Consider the following 24773-nt stretch of genomic DNA (forward strand, 5'->3'; position numbering starts at 1 on the left):
ATTATTTTATGTATTTTTTTCTATTTTTTTTATTAAGCCCTGATTTGTTTACAAAATATATGTAATGATACTGATACCCGACTCAGAACAGATATTGTCTAGTGAGTCGAGTAGCGCACATGATTTGCAAATAACCATTTATTTAATAAACGACCGGGTTACCGGCAATAAAAAAAATAAAAAATAAATTCCAGGAGGTCCCGTCCTCGTTTGCTGATGTCCGTACTCCCCCACACAGTGTGGTGCGAGTTGGCATCCATACTGAGTATCAGTTCCCTACCCTTCTCCCTGCAGTCTTGGATGAGTCTCGTTATTTCCCTTGAGGGTGGTAGTTCCGGAGAGTCATAGGGCATGTAGTCTGACGCCACCACTACTTCCCTGCTTCTTTGGTCCAGATCCCTGCTGCAGTGTTCGGGGAGCAGTGTGCCAGCTATCCCTCTGATGAGGTCGCAAGCCCTGAGTTTGTCCCCCGACTCTTTGTAGTAGAGTAGACGTTGGTTCATGTTTATTCCTCCGACCTTCTCCCTTTAAGTCCAGGGTTCTTGAATCAGCGTGACATCCACATGGTACTGGGTAACTCTCCTGTTGAGCACCACAGTCGCTGCTGGGCTGCGATGTAAGTTTATTTGAATGAAATGTAAGTTTTTAGCCATTTTTAGGGGTCTAATCCTTACACTTTACACCCTATGTCCGCTCCTCGGTGTTGGGTCCGCGTACCGTGAAGGTGGCCTTCCTTATGCCGACGTGCGTCGACATATCCATTTCCCTCAGCGCCTTCACACTGTCCTCGTCCACGTTCATGATCAGGCTCCTGTCTTTCTCTTTAACCGAGTCGTGTACGATCCTCTTTTTAGTGCGAAGCCGCGGGGTCTGGTTCTCCAGCTGTTGCAGCAGCTTCTCGGTGCTTACTGCACCGTTTTCAGGGATTACCGCCTTGATCTTCACATACTTTGGCAGTTCATCTAACCCAGAGGTTCCCAAAGTGGTCGATATAGACCCCCAGGGGTCGATATCGGCATGCTGGGGGTCTATGTCAGCTAGAAAAAAATTTGGGGGTCCACGAGATTCAAATGGGGGTAACATACAAGCGGACCCCCATTTACCTCAAGTCAACATTTAGGAGTTCCGTAAATGACACAATAGACCCCACAAATATAATAGACTGAGAAATTACTTATTTGATATTTGTATTTTTATATTTCGTAAAGTTTTTAATTGAGGTATATAAATCGAGTCTACGTTCCTTTTCTCGTCAGAATTAATATATTCAAGCAAAACATTGCACATTGGAAGCCGCGAATTTTCCTAGTTCCCCAACTTGTTTTTGAAAAACGTCCAGGGTAATAATGACGTTCAACATTTAGATGTACTTCACACAGACTTCAAAACTAAGTTTGAGGACATTTTGACTGTGGAAATGGAATGTTGAAGAATCGGATATAATATGACAAAAAGAACTGATCGGAATAAGGGCTAACAAAGAACTTAAGGTGCAGTTCTGTAGGGCTAGCTACAGAAAGAAATTCCCGTTGCTTATCCTGTTCCATTTTCATTTGGTAATACATCACAAGGGCGCCCCTGTCTGCACAAAACAAAAACAGAGGAACTATATCGCCACTCGGTTGTAGGGCAGGCAAGGGAAGGGAATATTTTTAGGAAAAAAATAAATGATTATAACATGGGACGTTAATAGTTTTAGGAAAATTCAATATTCGGCAGGCAGGGGGTCTACAGAAAAAAAAAATTTGGCAAGTGGTCTACGGGGCAAAAAAAGTTTGGGAAACTCTGATCTAACCCTACCACCTCCAGGTAGCAGCCCTGTCATTTGATCTCCCTCAGCCAATTCTCTGACTCCTTGTTGGAGCAGGTCATTCTCAGGACGCCTCTGAATGAAGCACTCATTGAATCCGGGTCTGAACTGTCCTTTTGGGATGTTCAGAAAGACCTCATCTCTCCCTTCCTCTACCCTCAGGTTCCTCAAATGCCCCTCACATTTTTTTTGGTTCTTATATTTTATAGATTCATATTTGATCCCACGAGTATCTAGTGAAATAGATGGTCCACCCCAGCAGAGCCACGAATGCTGGGGTAAAGTAAGCTTCAATATACCTTTTGTAGGTTGCAGTTTGTTACTCTCGTCTAATAGTTGTGTGTTGTTGCAGATACACGGCCGGCAGCTATAGCCAGCAGCAGCAACAGCAGCAGCAGCAACAGCAACAGCAGCAGCAGCCTGGTCAGGAGGAGGTGCCCCTGCAGAAGTTTGGGGGTGACATGGGCGGCGACGGGGGCGGCTGGGGCGAGGCGGGCCGGGGCTTCCGGGGGCAGGCGCGCCCGCCTGCGCAATACCCGCCTATGTACCACGCGCCGCCCGATCCCGCACTATACGCCATGCCGCCTCAGCACCATCACCACGGTGAGCTGCACAGCCTTCATAATCTAAACTAACTTAAATTACAGAGCATCCGGGCAAGTCTACATCACTATTAACCCCTTTTTTGTGTCATACAAAAACACCCACAGCATTGTGTATTTCATGGCACATGCTAATACGCCGCAATCATAGAAGTCATTCTAACTCCCTTTTGTTTTTCTGTCATTTAAGCAGTGTTCGAAAGCAGCAAAACCATGCTTTATTTCATGCATTTAAAAGTTAACCACAAACACTTCCAATATAATATATTATATTCCTGTATATATATTCCAAAAAGTCAAAGACCACAGTTTATGACTGAATGAATTTTTTTCTTAATTTTTGTTTTTATATGAACACGAAAAATTTTGAAGTGACAATAACCTTTATGATACGTTTATGTAATTACTAGCTGTACTCCGCAACGCGTTGCTGTGGCTCAGCCTGTCTGTGCAGATAGATAAATGATAGCGCGTGTTGCTTTTACGTCCAATAGATGGCGCTGTTTTTACCTGTCACTGGTGACAAAAAAGCATGTTTTACCTGTCAACATATATATAATATATTATTTCAAAGCAATCCGTGAAGAACTTTCGGAGATTTAAGATTTAAAAAAAACAAACATTTTTATTTATATAGATAGAACTGGGGCTACCAACTCACAATATCTACATATTGGATAGAAACAAGAATACCAGTTCTAAATCAAAAGGTGGTGGTGTTTTGTTAGCAATCTCTAAGACATTAGTCTCCAGGAAGCCAACTACAACTTACAAAAACATACTTTTATTGTGGTTAACACAAACAAAAACAATAAAATCATTCTAGGGTGTGTTTATATTCCTCCTTCATCTGATCAAATTATTTACAGAAACCATATGGATGAAATTCAAATACTAATATCTAAATATCCCGAAACAAAAATAATCATTGCAGGCGATTATAATCTGCCAAACATTAATTGGGATCCATTATCCTCAGATTTATCTAGAAATAATAACTCCAGCATATCTGACATCGAAAGAGAAATACTCGAAATGTCCAACTTTTTAAACTTAAATCAATTAAATGATAACAAAAATAGCAACGACCGAACCCTGGATCTAGTTTTTTCTAATATCAAATCTGTTACTGTAACTAAATCCTCAGAAATTCTTCTTCCCTTGGAAAATTACCATCCATCCTTAGATATAACCATAAACAACACCATATGTGAAAATCCTAAAATCAAATTAATGTCTCCTAACTTTCATAAAGCAAATTACACTGAAATTTGTAACTTTCTACTGAATGTTGATTGGTCATTTCTGAATGATGGCGAATTAAATGACAATATGGAAAAATTTTACTGTATCTTAAAATAAGCTATTAAAAGTCATGTACCTGTTACTTCACGTAATACATCAACTTTTCCTAAATGGTTCACCAATGATCTTATTAACTTAGTTTAAAAAAAAAAGATTGCTCACCATAAATTCAAAACAATGAGAACACTCCATGATTATACTAAATTTCACAAATTGCGTAAGCAGTGCGCTGTAATTTCAGATAAATGTTACAAGAATTATATAAAAGAAGTTGAAACCTCCATAAAATCTAATGTTAAATCTTTCTTTAATTATTCTAAATCATTCAACTATGCATCCATCCCTAGTATTATAAACTATGGTGGTAAGACTTGTTCCAAAACTGAGGATATTGTCAATCTATTCGCTGACTTTTTCAAAAGCGTATATGAGGATGATATCTCTGTTGACAGTGTTCCTGCATTTTTCACTGATATTAACTTGCAACTATCTGATATATTGATTGAACGCAATGATATTTATAATGCCTCTATTAAACTCATGGAACCAAAAACAAGTTCTGGTCCCGATAATATCCCACCCATATTTCTAAAAAAATGTGTAAATAGTCTTTCCTATCCATTGTACTTAATTTTTAAAAAATCTCTTAAAACAGGTCAATTCCCCAATAATTGGAAATCTAGCTATCTCACTCCAGTGTTCAAAAAGGGTTCTAAAAATGATGTATGCAATTACAGACCTATTTGTATTCTATCTAGTATACCTAAGCTCTTTGAAAAAATCATTCTAAGCAAAATATCCTCTAATGTTAAACACATTATTACCAATTGACAACATGGGTTTGTCTCATCTAGATCTACTCTCACAAACTTTACAGTATACGTAAACTACATAAATACAGCATTGACTAACAGGAAACAGGTAGACTCCGTATATACCGATTTTTCCAAGGCGTTCGATAAGGTCTGCCACAAAATACTAATCAATAAACTTGTAAAATATGGGAGAAGTGGTAATTTACTGGCATGGTTGATCAGTTACTTATCTGATAGATCACTTTTTGTTAAGATTAATGACTGTCTATCCTATGAATTTATTGCTACCAGCGGAGTCCCACAAGGTTCACACCTGGGACCTTTATTATTTATCCTATTCATCAATGACGTTACCAGCATTTTCTACAATGTCGAAGTTTTACTTTTTGCTGACGATATGAAGTTGTTTAGGGTCATAGGGTCAATGATGTGTACGACTGCATAATCTTGCAAGAGAACCATAACAACTTTTTCAAATGGTGTTCTAGTAATAAACTACTCACTCACGGATGATAATCTACTCACCTTAAACATAACTAAAACGAAATATATAACGTTTAGTCTTAATATTCCGAGTCAGCCTTCAATCAATCCTACACTAAAAATACATTCTTGTAGAGATAACTCTAGTTGTCTGTGCAATCCACTAGAACGAGTAGATTCCATTAAATATTTGGGTGTAATAATTGACAATAAACTACGATGGGAAGATCACGTAATAAATGTTACAAACCGTATACGGAAACTGGCATATATCTTCAGGTCATTACGAAATATTCTAAATAAAAATACACTAAAAACGGTATACTTTTCTTTATGCCAATCAATTATATCTTACGGTATAATAGTCTGGGGAGGATGCTCTAACACGATATTAGATCCATTAATTAAAGTTCAAAAATTGATAATGCGGACTATTTACAAAGTACACTATATTCACCCCACGAAGGACTTATTTAACGACTACAAAGTACTCAACATAAAATCCTTATACGTCAAAAACATATCCTCCTACTATAAATTCAAACATACGAAAAAAAATATTTTTGAATCGACCCATAATACAAGATATTCCAACAAATCGAATTATACTATTCCCCCAATAAAAACCTCAATGGCACAAAGACAATTTAACTTTCTTGCTCCAAAAATATTCAATAATTTAACGTTAGAAATAAAATCAATAGCCAAATACGACAGTTTCAGGAAAGCGCTCGGGGATTTTTTGATGTGTGATTTTTATAGTGTTAGTAGCCTATTCCAAGTACTCAGATAGAGGTGTATATATTGTTTATATGCGTGAGGATGCGTCATATGGGTGTATGTATACATGTGCTGTTATATGTATATAGGTATGTCTGCTGCTATATACACATGTGTGCTTGCATGCACATATATTAAAAATTATATATATAATTATGTACATTTTTACAATCTAATGCTAATTTACTTCTTTCTCCTTTCTAATTTCTATCTTCTACTTTTTATTACAATTTTTCCAAAATTTTAGCTTCATCTATAGTTACTAATTTCATATGTTTACACTAGATTTCATATTTCATACAAATTAATTACACTCAATTGGTCACCATGAAACAGGCAGCCGCCTAGTATGGTGATTCATTATATCTACTTTATGTAAATTTCATAATAATGTAACATGTATTAAATAAATAAATAAATAAACTGCAACTGAATATTAACAAATGCACAAGTTATGAGGTTCCACAAAGTCAAACACCCAATAATTTATAATTATTCATTGTGTAATGTTTACTTAATCTCTGTAATCGAAATACTTGACCTAGGCATAATGTTTGATCAGAAACTCCGCTTTGTATCTCACATAACTTCTATCGCTAACAGGGCTATGAAAATGTTAGGTTTTATAGTAAGAATTTCCAAGGATTTTAAAAATATCAGCACATTAAAAATTCTGTTCACATCTCTCGTTAGAAGTATTCTAGAATACAACTCAACAATTTGGTCACCTGTCTTTAATAATCACATTAATACCATTGAAAGAGTCCAACGCAAATTTTTGAGGTGTATTAATTTTAGGCTTGGAATTCCTTTAGAAACAATAGATTATGATTTCTTATTACATTCATTGAAATTGCTTAACCCTTTAAATGCCGGAGGGTATTTTGCTTGGATGTACCGACAGGCCGCGAATTTTTTAGCTTTAAAAGAAGCTTCATTTAGATCACTCTAAAGTCGATATAATCTGTGAACTGTTATATTATAATTATTCCTTCATCATCCCAATAGATGTCACCGTGGGTTCCATATTTTAGATTTTTCAAATTGAATTTGACAAGCAAAATCGTCATTTAGAACAGCGTGTTAACGCGCTCATTTTGTATGGCCGGCCTTGTGAGCACGGCTACCTAGAGCGTGTAAACACGCTTAAGGCACATAACCGGTTAAGTTAAGTGATAGAAGAAAAATTTTTGATCTTATATTTTTATACAAAATTATAAATTATCAGTTGGATAGCCCTGGCCCCTGACATATTAATGTTGATTCAATTTCATGTACCTACCATTAGATCAAGGTCCTCTAGTATGTATTATTGTGACAATTATACCACAGTCTCAGGATATAACTCGGTTATAAATAGATTGCACACACTTGGGAACTTTTATGCTAAAATCGCAGATGCTTTTTAATATTCCCCTTGTAAAGTATAAAGCTGCACTAATAACACATTTTAACGCCACTTATTTTAATGAGGTCACTACATAACAGGCTATTGTATTGCTTCTTTCTTTACTGTTATTTTATTTGTTATGTTTTAACTAAATTTAATTCTTTAATTTTTCTCATCAAAATTTAATACTGCACTATGTATATGTAAAAAAATAAAATAAAAAAATTGTATGTAAATGGCACTTGTGCCGTAAATTCTAAATAAATAAATAATAATAATAAGGGTTTTTATTATATTTTTTTGTAACAAATGGATATATTGATATCCTCACTGGAACCTCCTGTGCTGAGGATTTCATTTATACACGGTGTCCGGAAACTCGTAGTACAAGCGGGAAACTGGAGAATCTACACCACATGGGGAACCCAAAAAAACATAAAGTTTTTTGATTTGAGCATTTTCAAAAAAAACAAAAAAAAATATTTTTCGGCTATTTTAGGGTTAAAGTTTTTTTTCTGGTGTTTAGGGTTGAATAACAGATGTTTTAACCCTGCAGAGCAGAAATATTTTATGATTACACCGGGTTAAATGAAGGGTGATTTCAAAATAATGCTTCAAATCCGAGTTTCTTCATTTGTTTTACTTTCAAATAGTTTTAATTAGTTGGGTACTTTGATCTTCAGTAATAATTTATAAGAATTTGATTAAAAAAAAAAAAAAAAAAAAAAATCAACTTCAAACTCGATTTACTCGATAACGAAAGCTCAAATAAAAAAAAATATACTACAAAATCGACTCCAAATGTGATGTAGATTCACCAGTTTCCCGCTTGTACTACGAGTTTCCGGACACCCTGTATATGATTAAAATTTTGTAGTATGGATATTATAAAGTAATTATAAATATATTGCATAGTGTTTTTTCTGAAATAATTATAAATATATTACTAGATAGATATATTAGCTATACCCCGCCACTCGTTGCTGTGGCTCAGTCTGTCTGTGCAGATGGAGAAACAATAGTGCGTGTTGCTTTTGTGTCCAACAGATGGTGCTGTTTTTAAAAAAAAATGTTTTTACCGGTCACAGGTGACATCTATAACATAATATAGGTATTTAAAAACATGCATATTCGAATGCAACATTGTGTCAAAATTTCAAAGCAATTGGTAAAATTTAGGAGTTTTAAGATTTTGAACAAATGAATATTTACATTTTTATTTATATAGATAGATCTGTTTTTTAGTTTCAAATAAATTGGTACAAAAGAAAAGGTAAAACAGAAAAATTTAAAAAAAAAATCGTAAGGGACAAGAGATTCCTATTTTTAAATCAAAATTTTAATGTTTTTGTTTGCATATGTCTGTATGTAATATTATGCATAATATGAAAGAGTCTTTCATCCGCTTTAATTTTGGGATACATTGAAAAACAGCGGATCTATTTGAAAATATTTAAAAGTAACTTGACGAAAAAATCTCAAAAGACTCCAGGTCAATTGCAAATAATTCTTGTACCAGTCTTCAAGTGTAAAAGTATGTTAGTCTGTGAGTTAATGCAATTATTTTATAATCAAAGCATGTGATTGTCATGAACCTAAAGATATGTTGTGTTGGTTGCAGTGATGGGTGAGCTAGGCTGGACGGGGGCGCAGGGAGGCGCCAGGGGCTACCCGCCGCCGGGGCCTGGCTACCGCCACCCACATCCATATGAGCACCAGAAGATGCACCAGTACCCCCAGCAACAGGTAAACAATTAGAAAATGATGGGTCTGCTCAGTAATGTGTCCATAGTCTATGTGAAGAGGTGAAGTGTAAGAATGTGTTGGTGTTGTTTGCAGGTGGGAGTTCAGGGATCCTACCTACAGCGCCAGCCGCACTACGCTCCACAGCAGCACCTCTACCCCCAGCAGCAACACACTCCACACCAGCAGGTACGCAATCATCCGTACGTATCGATGGATAGTCTCGCTATCGTCACTATCGAAGTAAACTAATAATTGTACTTTTTGGTTCCCAGGCATATCAAGGGTATTCACCCATGCATCAGCAAGGAGCAGCTCCGGGAAGAATGGGCCAGCACATGCCTTATCATCAGATGGATATGGGGGCGCATCAGTATTCACACATGCAGCAGGGCTTACCTGCGCAGTCTCAAGCTCACCCCGGGCAACCTCTTCAGGCTGTTCCCACTCATCCCAATCAACCCCTTCCTCCGTCGCAACATCAAAACTTGCCACCTCATGCCAATCAGCCTCCACATCAAAGTCTCACGGGTCACCCGAACCAGTTGCACCAGCCCGGGCATCCCACTCATCCCTCTCATCCCTCACATCCCTCGCATCCAACTCATCCTTCTCATCCACACCAAGCCATGACTCCCGGCCATCCCAATCAAAATGTTCCCGTGCATCTGAATCAGAACGTTCCCAATCACATAAATCCCAACCTTCAGGTGGGCGGCAGTGTTCAGCACTCCAATTCTCCCCACCCCCAATCTCACTCCTCCCATCCCGGACCTCACCCTTCGCAGGTTCTTCCTTCTGGTCATGGCGGACAAACTTCTCAGGGCATTTCAAATTTGCAAGCTCAACCTCACCAATCTCTGCATGGAATTGGAAGTATACCCAATTCTCCACACCCCGGGCCCCTGCAAAACCATCCAAACCAGCCGCTGCAGAATGTGCACTTGGGGCAATCACATCAAAACTCTGGGATTTCTGGTCCTCAACAGCAGTTGATGCACATGGGGCCGTATTCTCAAGGCTCTCCTCATCCGGTGCCTCTCTCCAGCTCCATGGGGTACGGGCAACATCCCATGCAGAGATCTTTAGACATCAATGTCAGCTCGGGCAATCAGTATTCTGTGGGGAAACCACTATCTGCCCTGGAAGCCTCTAGTCCCCAGTATCGGGCTCCTTACCCCCAGTTGTCCCCTCAGATGTCTCCCAGAGCCCAAATGTCGCCTCGTCCGCAGGCCGCTCAAATGTCTCCGCGCCCAGTCATGTCGCCTGCCAAGCCGCCCAACATGTCTCCCCACCCGCACATGCAGAACACGTTAAGTCCACGTCCTCCACAGACCAACAAGACGTCTTCCCCAGTTCCCACGTCATCATACCCTCAACAAACCACTCTGCAAGCTTTGGAACAAATGGTTCTGCCAGGATCTGTCAATTCCGGCAATGAGTATCCGTTTCAAGGTTTGAGAAACCCCATGTCACCGGCCATTGGTCCACGTATGCCGGTATCGCCACAACCGTGGCAACAAAACCCCATGCTGAGACCTGGAATCAGCCTGAATGGGTCCACACCGGAACCTATGGCGCAGTCCATTCCCAATGTCCCATCCCAACCTACCCCGCCTTATAATAAACCACCGGACGAAGTAGGAATAACCGAGACCTCGGCCTTGAATATCCGAGAGAACTGTGATCAACAAGCACCTGTACAAGCCTCCACTAACGATGTGAATGTTTTAAAACTGAAGGATGAATCCAAAGCGGAGATGACTGAAAGCAAAGTTGAATGCGACCCCGACTCGTCCACCCCTGGGGTGGATAGCATAATTACCTCAACAGAGAAATGTAAATCACCCGAGTCTACGGTAGATTCGGCTGATGCTAATAGTATTAAAGAAGAATTCTTCAAGCCCGCTACTGAAAGTAACGCTGTACCCTGTATTCCACCTGAAACATCCAACATGGATGCGTTGAGCGCTTCTCGTGAGAAGCTTGTGACTCCAGAAATGAAGGAACTCGGCCCTTTGGAGAAAGTGCAAGAAGCGTCGCCTGTAGTCATGATGCAGCCAGTCCAGTCGCAGGTGATCTCGGGACAAGCCCAAGCCATGATGGGTATACCACCACAGCATATGGGCCCCAATGTAATGGCTGGGCTGTCCATGCCTATACCTCCGCAGGCTGTTCTGCCACCCGGGAACGCAAACGGGAACATGCCTCAGCAGATAAATATCCCATCTTCCACAATGAGTAACATGCCACTAAATATAGCTCCACTTAACCTTCCCCAAAGCCAAGTCCAACCCCTTTTACCTGGAACCAATATACCTGCAAATTCCATTCAAATGCCTCCCCAAATGCAAATGAACCAAACACAAATTAATCCAAATATGCAGCCTGGACTTTCAATGCATCCAAATATGCAAACTCATCTTGGAATGCCACCCAACTTGAACCAGATGGGAATGCCTCCTCAAGGTCAGTATGATGGTTCAAATCCCATGATAGGAAATATGGGTTTGGGACCTCGGGGGCCTAACACACCCTTAGGGCAGATTCCCCCTGGGGTTATTCCCATCATGGGTCCTGGCATGGTAGCTCATCCCGGTATAACCAACCTTTATCAACCTCCCATCACTCATCATCAGGAGAGAGCTGCTCTCCAGCAGCAAATTCAAGAGATCTTTTGCATGCCTCCGTCCCCTGAAAACCAAGACAAAGTAATGCATTTACAGGAAAGACTCAACACTCTACAGCTGCATGAAACTAATGACAAATGTACAGGTGGACCTCAATGTATCCTTCAGAACCCCATGTATGGTTCATCGATGATCGACAGTCCACAAGTCTCTAGTACAACTGGTAGAGGAAGAGCGAAGGGTCCCCCAAAACCTCGGAAGCCCAGAGCAAAGAAGGGGGAAAAGGCTGCAGCAATCATAATGTCTCAAAACCCTGAGAATTTGCCAGTTTCTGAAGACTGCGTTACTCCGGGCACTGGCTTAAAATCATTAATCAACATGGATGCTTCTGAATCCAATGATACGATCCTAGATTCTGCTATTGGTGGTGATGTTGATTCATTGGATTCTAAAAATAAGTCTAAATTGAAAGGGATCAGAAAACCAAGGGAAAAGAAACCCAAAGAGCCCAAACTTCCTAAAGAACCAAAAACTCCCAAGGAACCCAAAACCAAGGAACCTAAAACTCCCAAAACACCAAAAGAAAGAAAAAAGAGGGAACCAAAAGATCCTAATGCGCAGCCCAAACGTAAACGCACAAAAAAGAAATCGATCTCTGGAGAAGTAGAGTTAATGGATCAATCTTTACCTAGTTCAGAAGTTCAAACCCTGAGTTCAGAGAAAGTTTCCACCAGTGAAAATAGCCCTCTTGCTGATACAGTTCCAGAAATCAGTTCTCTGGACACAAATGAATTAGGCGTCACGGACTTTGACGATATTCCTGTTTCTAAAATTCCTATAAAAGAACTTTTGGAGGAGGCCGCAGCGGCCAAAAAGGAAAGGGATGAGAGTGTTTATGATTTGGATGATGATGTTTATTCCAACTCTGCCTCACCTATCAAAAAGAAAAGTAGTAATAGGAATCGACATAAAACTGCCACTAGCAGTGGATCAGTGAAAAAACTGTCAAAGCGTTCTTCGGGAGGTGGGCGCAAGAGAAAAAGGGGGGGCATTGTCCCAGAGTCCGATGGAGAGCCCGACGACCTCATCACTACGCCTCCGCCTTCTCCTCCACCGGAGGGGGACTGCGACAGCTCCAAGCGCCGCTCTGCTCGCCACACCCAGAGGAAGAAATACACAGATGATGTGCTGCTGAGGCTGTCCGATGATGAGTTTGCTATAGTAGCCGCTGCTTCTAACATTGAAAAGGAAACTAAGCCAAAGTGCAAGGAATCTTCTAAAACGACTCCAGTCAAAGAGGTTGAAACGACAGAACCAGGCGGTGATGTGGTGAGCAAACCTAACTATGTTTATATAAATACAACTGACGAAGATTCCATGGTGGTGCAGTTTGTTCTAGCATCACGAATGGGGAAAAGAGAATTGCTTCCAGAAGTTCCAAAGCCCCCTCTGCTTCAAATTAAGACTGAAGATGAACTTATTGAGAATGATGTGAGTGAAAAAGGAGTGGAATCTGAAAGTTCAGGTTTGGATGCTCTTATTAAAAGTGAAGTAGTGGATGAGTCTATTGAAAATAAAAAGATGGATACTGAAGAATCTCATATTTCACCAGATACTGAAAAAAATGTTATAAAAATAGAATCCGGCGAAGCAAAAGAGAAGAAACTCAAAGTGGAAGGAATTGATACAGCCACAGAAGAGGTTAAGCCAACTATTTTGGAAGTTGCAAGCAGGGAATGTTTAGAACCAGAGGAAAAAGAAAACGGTGATAAACTTCCCGATAAACCTTCAGAGGAGAAATTGGAAGAGGAAACTAAAGTTGAGTTGCCTGTTGAAGTAGATCCTAAATCCACAGAATCTGAAGACAAAGATAAAGATAATTCAGAAACAGTTGACAATAAAATTGAAAAGCCTGAATCAGTAGAGAATATTAAGGAAATTTTGGAAAAAGAAAATACAAAAGAAAATTTCAATGCCGATACGAATGAAATTGTAGAAGGTAATAATTCTGAAATAAAAGAAGTGGTACAAGAAAATTCAGAGATAAAGGAGAGTGTCACAGAAAATTTGGAACCAGAAAAGAAAGTTGAAGGTGGCTTGGAACCTAAAATAAAAACTGAAATTTCTGATGGTGCTGGGATTAGTGAAAAATTAGAAACAAAAGACGAGCCTTCAACAGGGACGAAAGTTTTAAAAGCAGAAGTCAAGGAGAAATTGCCTCCCATTATGATAGACGTAGAAGAATATTTTGTAAAATATCGGAATTTCTCGTACTTGCATTGTGAGTGGAAGACTGAAGATGAGCTGTACAAGGGGGACAAAAGAATTTTCTCCAAAATTAAAAGGTTCAAACAAAAACAAGCCCAGCAGATGAATATATTTGAATATTTGGATGAAGAACCATTCAACCCCGATTATGTAGAAGTTGAGAGAATTTTAGATGTGTCGGAACACGTGGATCCGGCTACCACGGAAACTGTGAAACATTATCTGGTGAAGTGGAAGAGCTTGCAGCATGAAGACAGCACTTGGGAGCTGGAAGAGGACATTGATCCAATCAAGATTAAGCAGTTTGAAATCTTCAGAGCAATTCCACCCAAAGATAAGTGGAAATTTAAAAGAAGACCTTCACCCGAGCATTGGGAACAACTGAAGGTATCTCCTATTTACAAGGCTGGCAACAATCTCAGGCCGTACCAGCTGGAAGGACTGAACTGGTTATTGTTCTCGTGGTACAATGGGCGGAACTGTATTCTAGCCGACGAGATGGGCTTAGGCAAGACCATTCAAAGCTTGACCTTCATTCATACAGTCTGGGAACTGGGCATCCGCGGACCCTTCCTCGTCATCGCTCCCCTCTCCACTATTCCCAACTGGCAACGAGAACTGGAAAGTTGGACAGATATGAATGTTATAGTTTATCATGGATCGCAACAAAGTAAAAGTATGCTTCAAGAATATGAATTATTTTTCAAAAATGAAAAAGGTGCATTCATTAAAGAAATAACCAAATTTAATGTTCTCATCACTACATTTGAAGTTATCGTAACGGATTTTCAAGATTTAAGTATTTTTAACTGGAGACTTTGTGTGATTGATGAAGCTCACAGATTAAAGAATAGAAATTGTAAATTATTAGAGGGACTTCGACAGCTACACATGGAGCACCGCGTGCTTTTGTCCGGAACTCCGCTGCAAAACAATGTGAATGAACTCTTTTCCCTGCTTAACTTCCTAGAACCTTCGCAATTTGCCAGCAGTGAAGCTTTCTTGAATGAGTTTGGGCAGCTGAAGACTGAGTCTGAGGTTGTCAAGTTACAGGCACTTTTAAAGCCAATGATGCTGAGGCGGTTGAAAGAAGACGTAGAAAAATCCCTTGCACCCAAAGAGGAAACTGTGGTGGAAGTGGAGCTTACTAATATTCAAAAGAAATACTACAGGGGGATCTTGGAACGTAATTTTTCATTTCTATCCAAAGGCACGGCTTCGGCATCCAATCTCCCAAACTTGATGAATACCATGATGGAGCTGCGCAAGTGTTGTATCCATCCATACCTTCTGAACGGTGCCGAAGAACAGATCCAATACGATTACAAGCAGTCCCACGGGGAAGACTTGCAGGCCTATTACAAGGCGCTGATTCAGTCCTCGGGAAAAATGGTCTTAGTGGATAAGTTATTACCAAAGCTAAAAGCTAATGGACATAGAGTATTAATATTTAGTCAAATGGTTCGTTGCCTAGATATATTAGAAGATTACTTAATGTATAAGAAATATCCATTTGAGAGAATTGACGGAAGGATTAGAGGAAATTTGCGTCAAGAAGCTATTGATAGATTTTCTAAGCCAGATTCAGACAGGTTTGTGTTTCTACTGTGCACGAAAGCTGGCGGTCTCGGGATTAACCTGACTGCAGCTGACACGGTGATCATTTACGACAGTGATTGGAATCCTCAGAATGATTTACAGGCCCAAGCCAGATGCCATCGTATCGGCCAGCAGAAGATGGTAAAGATCTATCGCTTACTTTGCCGCAACACTTACGAAAGGGAAATGTTTGACAAGGCTTCCATGAAGCTGGGACTGGACAAAGCCATCTTGCAGAGCATGAACACGTCGCAAGGAGGGAAAGAGGGCAACACGAAGCAGCTCTCAAAGAAGGAGATAGAAGACTTGTTGAAGAAGGGAGCCTATGGTGCCGTCATGGATGAAGATAATGCGGGTGATAAATTCTGCGAGGAAGATATCGACATTATTCTCGCTCGAAGAACTCAAATTATCCAGATGGAATCTGAGAAAGGGTCAACTTTCTCTAAGGCCAGCTTTTCTTCATCCGGAATTCGCGAAGATATAGATATAGATGATCCAGACTTCTGGAAGAAATGGGCAAAAAAAGCAGAGATAGATACTACAGAGAAAAAGGTTGAAGAAATCTTAGTGATGTCCGAGCCCCGGAGGCGAACTCAGATTAAGCGCTATGGACACGATGACGGCGCCCTCGAGATGTCTGAAATCGACTCTACTCCCGACATGTCTGATGATGAAGTAGAAGGTATGAAGATATTTAACATACAATTTTATTCTGAAAGATCTCTTAATGTTTGGATTGCTCCACCGGAACTAAACACATCGATAATTACTAATTCTTTTCCTGCCCAATAGGATTATCGATAATAAAATATTATTTTAGTTTTAGAGAATTTATAAGAACTCACCGAAATTGATACTATACATTGAGCGAATTGTTAGGAAACAAGATTATGTTCTTGGAATGAATGAACCAGGGGAATCTTGATAATATGAATAATTAATTGAACTGTACAGACATACAGGGACAGTTTTATACAAGTGACTAAGTACGCCCTTGTGTATTGTCGGCAGGCGTCAATCTAAGGAACAAGAACCGGCGCAAGGACAAGGCGGGTGGCGGCAAGGGGCGTGGACGGCGCTGTAACGATGACTATGTGCCGCGCCACGAGGGGCTGCTCACCGGCGAGGACGTGCTCTATGGCAATTGGGCGCGCTCCGAATGCTTCAAGGTCGAGAGAGGACTCCTCACTTTCGGGTAAATCTTTCTTACGAATTCATTACACATAACCCAAAACTTAATATTCAACTACAGTACGGCGAAATATTATAATAATTTAATCAAATGGAACTAAAAATGTTTGTTACTGACAATTATAATACTAACATCAAGGTCTTTGACGTTTGTTCTGGTGGGTCGAGGTCTTGTCTTTTAAAATATTACTAATTTCGTGACTATTTATCCCCTCGGACATTACGGAGCTCTTATGTTCTTACAGAAATCAATGAAAATGGTCTAAACCAGGGATGGCCAACAGGTCTACCGGTCGACCGTGAAGCTGATTTAGGTAGCCCGCGAGAGTAAAATAAAGTGAATAGGAAAATATGACAAAGTAACATTATTTTGAGATGTATTCGCGCAAAGGACTAAATAAGATACCTACTCACACACTTTGGTCGCATCGCAAAAACGCAATGGCAGTATCGTTGCGTGCGTGTGCGTGAGTCAGTCAACTAAATGCGGCTCGCCTCGCTCCGCGCGTAGGTAAGGTATATCGCTGTCTCTTTTCTTTTCATTTTGCATTGTTTTCTCGTGGCTTTGTTTCGTGGGTAGCTAGCCTAGCCAGTACCTACTAGTGTCGACTTGAGTGCGCACGGATCACTTTGAACGTGTTATCACAGTGAGTGGGAAGAGGAATTTTTTTTCGTTATGGTCGAGGACAAATGTGTGTGTCTAATTTGCAACTCAAGTGTAGCGTTACCGAAAAGAGCAAATGTTGAAAGGCATTTTAAAACTACACATTCCAAATACGCCACTGATTTTCCATTTGGCAGTGAAAACCGAAAGATAAAAGTATGCGAATTAAAAAGCAAGTTAAGTACACAACAATCTTTTTTTACGAAACCAGACTCGAAATCAAAAGCTGCAACACTGGCGTCATTCACTGTTACAGAAATATTGATAAGACGTAAGAAACCTTTCGAAGATGGAGAAATGAAAGGAAGCCATGCAGAGAGCTGGAGAAGCACTTTTTAATGACTTTAAAAATAAGAAAGAAATTATTTCAGCAATAAATGACATTTCACTGTCACGAAACACAGTAATGCGACACATTTAATGAAAATATTGATATTGACAGCTTAACCGTTAAAATCGGTAACTTTACCGATACTGAATCTGTTGTGGTCGAAGAAGAAATAATTAAAATGAGAAGCGACATATTTTTGAAAGCTAGGACATCTGGAAGTACAGATGAAGATAAGAAAAGTTTCCATGCCTAAGAAAGGTAGTTTTATATTTGACGTCGTTTTTCGGTTCTACCTATCTTTGCGAATCAAGATTTTCAACGATGAATGCAATAAAAACCGAACATTGTTCCCGCATAACAGATGCCCACTTAACTTTGTGTTTGCGAATCGCAGTTACTTCGTACATTCCCCAATATGATAAGCTTGTGGAGAATATGCAGTGTCAAACATCCACCCTAAAACGTAAAGCTGAATGAAAAAAAATTATATGTTACATTGCATTAATAAATTATTACAAATTTACCACAAAATAGTTTTATTTTGTCACTTTTAAACTCTACCTTGCAGTCGACCGCAAGAAATAATTTTGAACATAGACCGAACAATTGAAAAAAAATGTTACCGGACAGCAAAGTGCCCATATCATTTTTTACTCCAAATGTGCTAAGGAATAGCTGGTTAAAGTTTGCCGGGTACGTGCCGATACACCCTGTATAATAAATATTACCCAGTTATTTTCACAAAATTGAATCCGGATTGCTTATATCCATTTCTCAATTTTTTTCTCGGTTTGTGGGGAAACCTAAGCGAAAATAAGACATTTTAAGAATAATTATTGGAATGAATATAGACAATATTTATTCCTGTACCTAACATTTTAAACCTACATGAACGTTCCTTTTCATGTAACATATCTTCCACCACCTTCATCACCTCTACAGCAATAGTTATAATAAAAAAGATAAGTGTAATATATATATATACCTGTATATATAAATACTTTGTAATATATATTTTTTCAATGAAAAGAAAAGTGTAATTAAAATAGTAAACACAAAATAAATTACTCAACGACGCGATTTTTTCATACAATTTAACACGCAAATAATTGTGGATTTAATACAACCCTGAATTACAGACAAGACTAAAAAACAACCCATACTTCTAAATTTTTTCATACAATTTAACACGCAAATAATTGTGGATTTAATACAACCCTGAATTACAGACAAGACTAAAAAACAACCCATACTTCTAAATTTTTTCATACAATTTAACACGCAAATAATTGTGGATTTAATACAACCCTGAATTACAGACAAGACTAAAAAACAACCCATACTTCTAAATTTTTTCATACAATTTAACACGCAAATAATTGTGGATTTAATACAACCCTGAATTACAGACAAGACTAAAAAACAACCCATACTTCTAAATTTTTTCATACAATTTAACACGCAAATAATTGTGGATTTAATACAACCCTGAATTACAGACAAGACTAAAAAACAACCCATACTTCTAAATTTTTTCATACAATTTAACACGCAAATAATTGTGGATTTAATACAACCCTGAATTACAGACAAGACTAAAAAACAACCCATACTTCTAAATTTTTTCATACAATTTAACACGCAAATAATTGTGGATTTAATACAACCCTGAATTACAGACAAGACTAAAAAACAACCCATACTTCTAAATTTTTTCATACAATTTAACACGCAAATAATTGTGGATTTAATACAACCCTGAATTACAGACAAGACTAAAAAACAACCCATACTTCTAAATTTTTTCATACAATTTAACACGCAAATAATTGTGGATTTAATACAACCCTGAATTACAGACAAGACTAAAAAATAACCCATACTTCTAAATTTTTTCATACAATTTAACACGCAAATAATTGTGGATTTAATACAACCCTGAATTACAGACAAGACTAAAAAACAACCCATACTTCTAAATTTTTTCATACAATTTAACACGCAAATAATTGTGGATTTAATACAACCCTGAATTACAGACAAGACTAAAAAACAACCCATACTTCTAAATTTTTTCATACAATTTAACACGCAAATAATTGTGGATTTAATACAACCCTGAATTACAGACAAGACTAAAAAACAACCCATACTTCTAAATTTTTTCATACAATTTAACACGCAAATAATTGTGGATTTAATACAACCCTGAATTACAGACAAGACTAAAAAACAACCCATACTTCTAAATTTTTTCATACAATTTAACACGCAAATAATTGTGGATTTAATACAACCCTGAATTACAGACAAGACTAAAAAACAACCCATACTTCTAAATTTTTTTGCGCGTATAAAGTAAAAACGCCTGATTTTAACCAACACATCAATAATTATCACGTGGCAGGCTCGTGCCATGTATTATTGTTTATATGTATTCGTTAAAAGCGTATAACACACTGCATGACGTCATGATTGTGACTAGTTTGAAAGATGACTATTAATTTCTGATATTTTTTAATGCGCTGCCTTCAATCTATCGGTAAGGTACTTATATTTTTTTGTATTCAGATAGCTGATAACATTTTCTAAAATAAAGTTCGCGATAGGTACAATCTAAAATATTTGGAATTGGGTTATTTTTGTGATTGAAAAAATGAACTTGCCCAGCATAGCTGACAAGCAAAATAGCTTAACTCTAGATCAACAAAAGGTAAAACGCAATGCACAGTGCCCATTTCGCATTGCAACACAATGCGTGCGCCTTTTCATAAATGTGCACGTGAACCAAACCAAAATTGTGTTGAGGTTATTTTTCAATGGTTATGGCTTGTCTAGTTGTATTTAGTCTATGGTCAGGTATGTACTTTAATCTGCAATTAATTTTAACAAAACAGTTTCATAATAATATCATAATATGATAAAGACAAACGATAACCCTTCAAGCCTCGGAAGGATACTACTAGCCACAAACATATTCAATTAGAGTCTTGGAAGGATACTACTAGCCACAGACATATTCAATTAGAGCCTTGGAAGGATACTACTAGCCACAAACATATTCAATTAGAGCCTTGGAAGGATACTACTAGCCACAAACATATTCAATTAGAGCCTTGGAAGGACAGATCTGACCGGGAGGTCCGGGGGAGATATGTGATTTGATCGCAGTTAGAAAGAGAAATAATTATTCTTCTAATTTGTCTAAAATATTTACACTCGATTCCTAGGAAAAACGTAATCTCTTAAAAATAATTTGCCATAAGTACATGGATTGTGCAGTTATTTCCAATTTACCATATTAACATAATACGTATTTAGAGTCGCTGACTTACAAATTGATACAGATAATGTGTGGGAATTTTTCACAATATCGAATAAAGATTACTCACAGATTTTTTTCAAATGACCTACCATGCCTGGATCCCTAGAGCCGCCTCTGATACCTACCTATTACAACACTATTTCAAATGACCTACCACGCCTGGATCCCTAGAGCCGCCTCTGATACCTACCTATTACAACACTATTTCAAATGACCTACCACGCCTGGATCCCTAGAGCCGCCTCTGATACCTACCTATTACAACACTATTTCAAATGACCTACCACGCCTGGATCCCTAGAGCCGCCTCTGATACCTACCTATTACAACACTATTTCAAATGACCTACCACGCCTGGATCCCTAGAGCCGCCTCTGATACCTACCTATTACAACACTATTTCAAATGACCTACCACGCCTGGATCCCTAGAGCCGCCTCTGATACCTACCTATTACAACACTATTTCAAATGACCTACCACGCCTGGATCCCTAGAGCCGCCTCTGATACCTACCTATTACAACACTATTTCAAATGACCTACCACGCCTGGATCCCTAGAGCCGCCTCTGATACCTACCTATTACAACACTATTTCAAATGACCTACCACGCCTGGATCCCTAGAGCCGCCTCTGATACCTACCTATTACAACACTATTTCAAATGACCTACCACGCCTGGATCCCTAGAGCCGCCTCTGATACCTACCTATTACAACACTATTTCAAATGACCTACCACGCCTGGATCCCTAGAGCCGCCTCTGATACCTACCTATTACAACACTATTTCAAATGACCTACCACGCCTGGATCCCTAGAGCCGCCTCTGATACCTACCTATTACAACACTATTTCAAATGACCTACCACGCCTGGATCCCTAGAGCCGCCTCTGATACCTACCTATTACAACACTATTTCAAATGACCTACCACGCCTGTATCCCTAGAGCCGCCTCTGATACCTACCTATTACAACACTATTTCAAATGACCTACCACGCCTGGATCCCTAGAGCCGCCTCTGATACCTACCTATTACAACACTATTTCAAATGACCTACCACGCCTGGATCCCTAGAGCCGCCTCTGATACCTACCTATTACAACACTATTTCAAATGACCTACCACGCCTGGATCCCTAGAGCCGCCTCTGATACCTACCTATTACAACACTATTTCAAATGACCTACCACGCCTGGATCCCTAGAGCCGCCTCTGATACCTACCTATTACAACACTATTTCAAATGACCTACCACGCCTGTATCCCTAGAGCCGCCTCTGATACCTACCTATTACAACACTATTTCAAATGACCTACCACGCCTGTATCCCTAGAGCCGCCTCTGATACCTACCTATTACAACACTATTTCAAATGACCTACCACGCCTGTATCCCTAGAGCCGCCTCTGATACCTACCTATTACAACACTATTTCAAATGACCTACCACGCCTGGATCCCTAGAGCCGCCTCTGATACCTACCTATTACAACACTATTTCAAATGACCTACCACGCCTGGATCCCTAGAGCCGCCTCTGATACCTACCTATTACAACACTATTTCAAATGACCTACCACGCCTGGATCCCTAGAGCCGCCTCTGATACCTACCTATTACAACACTATTTCAAATGACCTACCACGCCTGGATCCCTAGAGCCGCCTCTGATACCTACCTATTACAACACTATTTCAAATGACCTACCACGCCTGTATCCCTAGAGCCGCCTCTGATACCTACCTATTACAACACTATTTCAAATGACCTACCACGCCTGTATCCCTAGAGCCGCCTCTGATACCTACCTATTACAACACTATTTCAAATGACCTACCACGCCTGTATCCCTAGAGCCGCCTCTGATACCTACCTATTACAACACTATTTCAAATGACCTACCACGCCTGGATCCCTAGAGCCGCCTCTGATACCTACCTATTACAACACTATTTCAAATGACCTACCACGCCTGGATCCCTAGAGCCGCCTCTGATACCTACCTATTACAACACTATTTCAAATGACCTACCACGCCTGTATCCCTAGAGCCGCCTCTGATACCTACCTATTACAACACTATTTGAAATGACCTACCACGCCTGGATCCCTAGAGCCGCCTCTGATACCTACCTATTACAACACTATTTCAAATGACCTACCACGCCTGGATCCCTAGAGCCGCCTCTGATACCTACCTATTACAACACTATTTCAAATGACCTACCACGCCTGGATCCCTAGAGCCGCCTCTGATACCTACCTATAACAACACTATTTCAAATGACCTACCACGCCTGGATCCCTAGAGCCGCCTCTGATACCTACCTATTACAACACTATTTCAAAATACAGTAATAATTTAATATTAAGGATGGGTTGTTTCAAAAAAATTTAACAATTCATCAAACTTCAAAGTTGATTTTCAAGTTCTGTGAAGGTTCTATTCATGTTCGGTTATTATATCATAATTGGCCAGTTGTTTAACAAAACTGAAATAATTACAGAACTTGAAACCAACTTTGATGATTTATTCAAATTCTGTAAAACAACCCGTCCTAATTATATGCATTTTTTAAAATAAGCACACTATAAGCACCTGACTCCAACAAAAAACCATATAATAATAATAATACGCCCAACTCCAATGAAAAAGTGACAATTTTAACAACTCTAGCCTCTAGAGGGAGCTAGTATAGCATGTTGATTTCGACATTCCTTTCAATAATGAAAATAATAATTGGATAACTTGTATAGCGTCATTTTTCTGAAAAAACACCTAACGGGAGCTGTTTAATTGGCGCGGCAAATTGAATTTATTTAGTATTTGCTGGCGGTGTTTTGCACTTTCCAATTTGTATTTTGATAAAGAAATAAAATTAATTTTTGAAACAGTGGGTTCTGTGGTTCAGTTTATGAACAAACAGCAAAACACTTCCAAAGTCGTTTTTCAAGATGCTAAAAATCGTTGACAGTTTATAGTAGGTGAAATGATTTCCTTAAAGCAAATAAAATGTTCTTGATTATGTAAGACGTAGATTAAACCATGAAAATGTAATTATAAAAAAATGAAGGTTAATTCAGCAAAGCTGCGTTAATTACATGTTCCTTGTTCAAGTTGATTTTATGATCATCGTCAATGTTGATGTTCAAAACACCTCATCCTTACACTACTTGTCTGCATAGTGTATAGTGTACAGTGTACAGTGTACAGTGTACAGTGTACAGTGTACAGTGTACATTGTACATTGTAAAGGCAGTGGAGCAGCCTTGTGGTAGGGGCTGTGGGAAAGGATTTATTAATGAGGGTTTTGAAGAGAGCCCAGATTATATGAAGGATATCAGTACTCACTAGTGTAGCGGGTTAACATCAAAATGTATTATTATTATGTAATGAGCAGTCAGCATTCTGCTGATACGCTCATATCTGATTTCACAACAAGTTTGACAGTAATTGAGTTGTTTTAAGTTTGAACTAAGTCCTTTCTTCTCTCCAAATGTGAATCCAATAGAGCTTTGAATTGATTTATATTTGTTGCATCAATGACATGTTGTGGGAGTTTGTTCCAAGCATCCACTACTCTATTTGCAAGGAAGTGTTTTCTATGATTAGATGCAAAAGGCGTTTTGGTAAATGTTTTTAAGTGTCCACGGAGAATTATATTTTTATTAGTAGTGAAGATTTCTTGGATGCTAGGGCAACTGTAATGTCCAGATAAAATTTTGAAAGTCTCGATCAAGTCACCCCTTTCCCTTCTTTCTTGTAAGGTTCGTAATCTTAGTTCCTTGAGTCTATCTTCGTATCGTAGATCTTTCAGAGCTCTTGG

The 24773-nt window shown here is 38.9% G+C and overlaps 1 protein-coding gene across 3 annotated transcripts in view; it reads left to right on the forward strand.

Annotated features, from left to right (window-relative positions):
* The window catches only part of kis (chromodomain helicase DNA binding protein kismet), a 62452-nt gene that overhangs the window by 16409 nt on the left and 21270 nt on the right, over positions 1–24773 (forward strand). For 2 of the 3 annotated variants that reach the window (XM_089630994.1, XM_089630995.1), the window contains exons 3-7: positions 2163–2413; positions 8807–8931; positions 9025–9117; positions 9204–16110; positions 16440–16623. In XM_089630994.1, coding sequence (XP_089487120.1) covers positions 2163–2413; positions 8807–8931; positions 9025–9117; positions 9204–16110; positions 16440–16623 — 7560 coding nt within the window. The remainder of the gene's footprint in view (positions 1–2162; positions 2414–8806; positions 8932–9024; positions 9118–9203; positions 16111–16439; positions 16624–24773) is intronic. The other variant, XM_089630996.1, reaches the window with a different exon arrangement.

Source organism: Hesperophylax consimilis, chromosome 4 (assembly GCF_061612785.1).
Source record: "Hesperophylax consimilis isolate HC1 chromosome 4, BYU_Hcon_1.0, whole genome shotgun sequence".
NCBI classification, from domain to species: domain Eukaryota; kingdom Metazoa; phylum Arthropoda; class Insecta; order Trichoptera; family Limnephilidae; genus Hesperophylax; species Hesperophylax consimilis.